We start from the raw sequence: 6,960 nt of genomic DNA on the forward strand, positions 1-6,960 counted from the left end.
TGTCTGTGGATGAACTGCATTCCACCATTTCTTCTAAAATATTGACAAGAGAACAACAAATCCCTGAGGTATGCATGAGTTTAGTACCGAGATCGCAGGAGCTTTTCTCTGAGAAAAACATGCTCTCAACAGTGAATATCGACGGGGAAGGCCAAATCATGGAGAATTGATTCAGAAGGGTACATTCAACAAGTATTGAGAATTTGGTGTTTGCAAACTGGATTTGCATATCTGGAGCAATCAATCTTGTAGGAGTAATTATTTCAATCAGTTCCTCCACTGACATACCATTAGAGCATCGACATGGGAGATGTATGTAGGAGCTCCTTAGAAATCATGTCAACCTCAACCTAAATCTTTCCATTTCAAGCAAAGATCTCCTCTGAATTTGATTCGAGATGGTGAGAAAATTTCTGGCGGTTCAAGGTTCTTTGCTCAAGAAGTGGCAAGGAGAAAAAGGTGCAGCTATGCTGTCATCTTAGTTTTATGCTAGCTAAATCACTTCAGATTATTTTCAGTATGAGATGGCTAAAATTTCCATCTCAGCTAGATAGGAATCAGAATAACAGTCGAACGTTATGAAAAAAACTGATTCAGGGACCATAAGAAAGTGCAATATATGTTCGTTCAAAGCTGTATTGCAATTACAATAATACACCTAAGAATAGAGATTTACTGTACACATTGATAACATCTGAAAAATGACAGATTTAACATGGTTCAGCCCTATTCAATAAGCATGCATCACCTTCCAGCTTTAGCTTGTCCACTCTTTCTTCTGTCTACTTTGTCTTGGCAAGACAATTACGTTTTGCCTTCATGGCCATTCTGATGATTTTTTCCTTCAGATATTTGGAACGACATATTCCTAACAATAAGACAGAATGAGGGAGGACAAGGAAGCTCCCCAAATGAAACTGATATACAACATTACAAGGACAATTGCAGTTGTCAAGTCTCGTGGGAGTAACATCAAGAATTTCCAGCTCGATCTGTTGGCATTACCGATCATGAAAATACAGATTATATTTTAAGGTTCCCACTTAGTGATGGAACTAGTAGAAGTTTTCTACCAGCAGACTTTACCATCTGCTCACCCTCCGCATGGGTAGAAGCAGACCTAGTATACATCATTGTAGTCGATGCCAGTATATCATCTCCAAATCCGCATGCTCTGAAAAAGGGCCTAGGGAAAGATATGATAAAAAATTACAACAAACAGCAGGGAAGGTTTTCTTGATTATACATGAACACACAGGACAATTTAACAGATAAAAGCTCCAGCACGGAAGAATATCTATTAAGAAATTTAATCCATTCACTTTAAGCTAAATAGTTTCAGTTTAACGGTTCAAGGATCAGTTTTGCAAAGATATCTGCATTGTATGCCAAGAATTGTTAGCTTGCACATATTCATGCGACAAAGACATAAAGTACGCCAAAAAAACAACTAATAATTGGATCTACACATATATCTCTTAGTCCATTACAGTGATTGCTTGGATGAGTCAAAGGCAAAGCATCTTATTTCCGCATAACAAATTTTAGAGAAAGAAACAAACAAAAACTGCCAATAAGTATAGTTTTATTGCTTGAAAAGTAATGAACTCACTTCTGTTGATCAGAACAAAGGGATGCTATGTCATATATGTCTCTGTTCACAAGAATCCTGCCAGCAAATCGAACTTCATGAACATCACGTAAAAAGGTTAAAAAAGGAGACTCGTGCAAGAGTTATACGTCTACAACGACTAGCTTCTAAATAGCCAAAATGAAAGATTAAGCTTCAATAACTGTGGTCTAGGATGAGGATAGAGATTTTTTTTCTTTTTTGTGTTGGGAGCTATGTTGCTCCGTTGCTTGCTCTACAAAACTGTAGACAAGTGCGTGTTGGCTCCTTTAAAAGTAGTCTATTTTTGGAGGATCTGACATGGTTGTGGCAGCATTTTTTGAAATCCGAGCAACATAGGTGGGGAGTGAGCGGGTTAATGTTCCAATATGATGTTTCAAAACATTATATGTAAAGAACTTATAGGCCGTATCAGCCTCTGCCTGTATGTGCCTATAAGAATACAATGAAAAGAAGACAACATGGGCAACCTTAGTATCCTTTGAACTATCTTCCTGCCGATGCCTCTTCTCCGTAGTGAAGGGATGACCTGCAAATTACTGAAGCACAATCACATGAATACTCCATCGATCATAAATACCCATTGCAACGGATTATATATACAGAAGGAAGTAAATGGGAAATTTTAGATAAATCCCACATCTCAAATCCATGAGGTTACATGTCAGCAAGCTAAAATTGCATTGATAATTGCAGTAGCAAAGTTTTAATGGAGGCTCAGCCGCTCCTCTTTCAAGCATTCCTAAAAATGCTCTAATTTTCAGTACTATATATATCATATCAACATCCAAATTATGTGAAATCCCCTATTCCAGTTCCATCAAACTACAGTGATCCTCCTTTTAACCCGGGAGGATTTGGTTTTCACTAATTTAAGTGTCTTAGTTTGACTGTGAACAAAATTTAAGAAATAAAAGGAGATTTTCGAATCTAGTGTCCTTAAATTAAAGATGATTGCAGTCTTTTAAATTTTGATGTCTTAAACTTGCCAGGTAGAATGTTGGTTGGAACTGGAAACCTAACTAAATATAAAAAAGATACTCTCTCATTCTTTTTGGAACGACATAATACATAAACAAACACTCAAACTTGGCAAGTAAACACCTCAACTTTGAGTATGCACATCTAGATACCTTAACTAGTCTCCGCTATGTCAATTGAACACTCTGACTTAAAAAATGATCATCTAAACACCTCCAAAATTCATGTGTCACGTCAACATCAGATGTCCACAAATTATAATGGGAATGCAATGGAGTGTCTAATTGCCGGTCGCGACCAAGTTGAGGTGTCTAGATTTGGTCTCAAAATTGGAGTGCTTACTTGACAACTTTAACGGCATAAATTCTCTTTTTTGCTCATTCGTATTTTGTTTTTGTATAATTAGTTTTATCCTTTTTTTAGTGACTTAACTTGGAGACTAAAAAGGAAAGTAAGAGACTTAAAGCGGGCTAGTACAAGTGTTGCTTCATTAAACAGGCATATTATAGATCTAGATAAAGCTATCTTTTTTATGAAATAAGCAAAAAATTCAACCAATTCACATGAAAAGTATTTCCTCCGTTGTCAGGCCTACGAAAATATTACTCCCTCCGTATTTAAGTTTCATAATAAATGAATTGTTGAATTTTGACACACATATTAAGTAAAAAGCATTAAAATTTAACAAAACTTTTCATTTTTATCCAAAAAAAGAAAAAATTAACCTTGTAATACTTTTTTCGAAAGTTAATTGATTGTCAAATCATAATGAAAAATTTGAAAAAAAATTCAATGGTTCATTTAATTTCAACTTGGCATGTTCTTAGTGTGTGTCTAAGTCAAAATAGTTCAAACAAATTGAAACGGACAAGTAAAAAAAACAATTGTATATCGAACATTTAATCTAACCATAACATCATAGATAGCAGCAGTCAATCCACAATCAGAAACAGCACGTCCAAACCCAACCAATTCCCCATTCCCCGGCGTTACCGGCACCACTTTCCCAATCCAATCTCCACCCGACCCGAATACTCGCCCCGACTCGTATTCGGGTACAAATTCGGATCGGGTAAACACCGAAACGACGACGTAACTATGAACTAACGCTTTTTTCAGCTTGTCAATATCCACCGGTTCGACTTTACCGTCGGAATTCAGTTTCGGAAAACGGTGGGATGAATGGTTACATATAGAATAGAGGTTTTTGAGGTGTGTAGGGTTAACGTCGTTAGGGTTTGTTGAGATGAATAATGGCGGCGGAGGCGGCGGCGGCGGCGGCAGCGAGGTGAGTTGAGAGAGTGTTGTTCGAGTGAAACGCCGGAATTTGGCCGGGAGGTAATTGCCGTGCACGGCAGCGGCAACTGCCATTTTAATGTATTTTATTGTTTTTCCCCCTTTTCCGTTTTATCTATTTTGGCATTTTGGATAACTTCGACACCTCTCTGACTCCACTGAAAATTTGGATAATTTCGACTAGCATTTTCTATTTGCCCTCAGGTATAAGTCAGATACTACTTTGGTTTGGTAGAAAGTTAAATAAAATTTTTTTTTAAATTTTATGATTTTATATTAAAATTGTGTTAAATATATTATAATATTTTTTAATTTTTTGATTCTAAATCTGTCATGTGAAAAGTTGAAATTAAAGTATTGTCAAAAAAAAAAATTATATTTTTTTAAACGGACTAAAAAGAAAAATAAATCTTTTTTTTTAAATGAAGGGAGTACTACTTATGGAATAAAATATAAGATTATTTTAGTTTTGAAATTAGTTATCGATCAATTATATATCTATAATCTATATATATAATCCATATCTATATATATTATAAAGTAAAGAACGAAACACTATAATTAATCAAGTGGTAATCTATTGTTAAGCCGCGTAATAATTTTTAGGACAAAGTTAAATTATTGTAATAAAAGTTTGAATTAAAGGATATTAACTATTTGAATTTAAAAATGTATTATTCTTTAAAAAAAAAGCCACTAGCTTAAAAATAGAAAAATATGATTAAAGAGTCCTAAATAAACTGTTATCATTTCAAAAATTTATTTCTTTTATATACTATAAAATATATTTATATACATTTAATTTAATAATAAGAAGAAGAAGAAATAGTAGTAGTAGCGGTACACACATAGTAGTACCTTTAAGTTTTCTTTAGAAAAAAAATAACATAGAAGTAGTGTTGTCGTTATTATTATTATTATTAGTGGAATTGGTCGCGCTCTGCGCGGTGATAAATTATTTTATTGAATAAAAATATATTTTTTACTATTATTCAAGTGCAATGAATGCGTTAAGATTTCTTTTTAGTTTTCAAACTCAAGAAATGAAAGTTAATACTTTAAATTCATAACATTATTTATAATTAGTTATGTAGTTTATTCATAATTTTCACTCTTTAAAAATTTATGATCTTTTAGGGATACTTGATTTTATCTTCTTTTTTTTTGTCAATAAAAATAGCAGTTGTATTGAGTTTAGTGGGGAGGGGAAGGGTTAACGCTCCTTTCATCCGTAAGAGTAACAAAAGAGTTAGTCAGGGCCACATCCCAACCCTGTGGGCATGATAAATAGTTTTCACTGGTCGCCAGAGGACTCAAAATATGGTGTTTAACAACAGGTATAAAAGTTTTCCCACTGATATCATCTAGAAGATAGCTTAATACAAAAGAAGGCGGCATTGATACAGAGATCGGCTTTTCTGTGAATTGAATGGCTGAGCTCTCGTTAGCTAGTCGATCCGTTACTGCATTTTTTTCTCTAAATGCCTGCGTTGGGGGTGCTGTTCCCAGGTCCATCAGCAATGTCCTGCACTCAACAACAAGGTCATGGTACAAAGGGTGATCCTTTTGAAGGATTTCAATAGCAGCCAGAGAATCAGATTCAGTTTCAAAGTTATTGATATTATGGTCTTTGGTGAGCCGGATCCCCCATTGGATGGCTTGGAGTTTATCCATTATCGGGTTAGTATGGGGGAGGTGCTGGTAGAAGCCCAGTATCCAGCTTCCTGTGTGGTCTCTGAAGACCCCACCCAAACCTCCATATCCAGGTTTCCCTTGGCGGAACCATCGGTGTTAAGCTTAATGGTCCCTAGTTGCGGGGGATTGCATCTAATGCTGATGGTATGATGTGAGTTCGTGTGTTTTAAGGCTGAATTTCCCAGCAACACAAATTCTATGACATTTGCAATGGCATTTTCCACATTAATGAGAGTGTGGTTGTTGTTGAATAGGTTATTATTCCTATTGAGACAGATTTCCCTAAGGCAATGGGGTAAGAGAGTGCCCCATGTTATCCAAGATTTAAATGGTTTGGAGTGCATTTTTCCCCAACATATGTGCCAATTGGAATCATTGATGGTATTCCCAGGGAGAGGTGGCTTGTATGTACTTCTGTGAACAATGTTTTGTCAGAAAAGAGTGGCATTCCTGTAATGAAAAAACATATGTTTTGTATCTTCATTGTTGTGATTGCAGAAATGGCATATGGGAGGGACATTGATGCCAATATAGTGAAGGTAGGCATTAGTAGGGAGTCTTTTGTGCAAGAGAAGCTACAGGAACGTTTTGGTTTTGTTGGGGGTTTCTGCTTTCCAAATAGGGGAGAAGTTCTTATCTATAGTGGTACTATTATTTTGGGTGTTAAGACAGGAGTACATGGTACCAGTGGTGAAGTTGCCAGTAGTGCTGAGATTCCAAAGAACCTTATCATCAATGTTTCCTTTTAGGGTAACTTGGTGACTGAAGATGATATTCTGAATGGTGTTGGGAATTTCAAAGGAGAGTTTACTGAAGTCCCAAGTTTCCCCTATAAGGATATCCTTGACAGTGGTATTGTGGTCTTGCTTGTTTAAGGGACCATGAAGGATTTTGGAAAGGCTTTAAAATTGGGGTATCCAGGAGTCTTGGTAAAAATTTACCCTGTCTCTCTTGCCTATTCTTCATCTAATGCCCAAGTAACAGTCTTTCCAACCCCTTCTAATGTTTTTCCAGGTTCTAGAGGAGAGGGATTTGTTGGGCACTTGTCTATTAGGGTCGTAACAGTTGGCAAGAAGAGTTTGGCCCCACAGACTAGTGGGTTGATAGAACAGTCTCCATGCCAAACCAGCATGGAGATCTCTATTTTTGAGTTCGCTTTTGTGAAGGCCCAGGCCCCCAAATTTCTTATCAGCAGTCAAAGTATCCCAGTTAAGGAGGTAGAGCTTCCTTTTCTCATTGCTACTACCCTAAACAAAGTCTCTTTGGATCTTGTTGATTGTTTGAGTAATTCTATTGAGGAGCTTGATGTAGTGCATGAGATAGGTAGGCATCACACTAAGATAGGACTTGGCTAAGAC

At 36.2% G+C, this 6,960-nt stretch overlaps 1 protein-coding gene across 2 annotated transcripts; it reads right to left on the reverse strand.

Annotated features, from left to right (window-relative positions):
• Positions 1–580: 580 nt before the first annotated feature.
• On the reverse strand, positions 581–4,115 carry LOC107871150. Of its 2 annotated transcripts, none has more exons than XM_047412686.1 (4): positions 3,521–4,115; positions 2,101–2,159; positions 1,613–1,669; positions 581–1,186 (listed from the first exon to the last, which is right to left on the reverse strand). In XM_047412686.1, the coding sequence occupies exons 1-4, from the start codon at positions 3,980–3,982 to the stop codon at positions 1,024–1,026; spliced, it is 741 nt and encodes a 246-aa protein (XP_047268642.1). In that variant the 5' UTR covers positions 3,983–4,115; the 3' UTR covers positions 581–1,023. The 2 variants fall into 2 exon arrangements, with proteins under 2 accessions (XP_047268642.1, XP_047268641.1); XM_047412685.1 differs by having other exon boundaries at positions 3,509–4,115.
• Positions 4,116–6,960: the final 2,845 nt, after the last annotated feature.

This window comes from Capsicum annuum, chromosome 5, assembly GCF_002878395.1.
Source record: "Capsicum annuum cultivar UCD-10X-F1 chromosome 5, UCD10Xv1.1, whole genome shotgun sequence".
Classification (NCBI taxonomy): domain Eukaryota; kingdom Viridiplantae; phylum Streptophyta; class Magnoliopsida; order Solanales; family Solanaceae; genus Capsicum; species Capsicum annuum.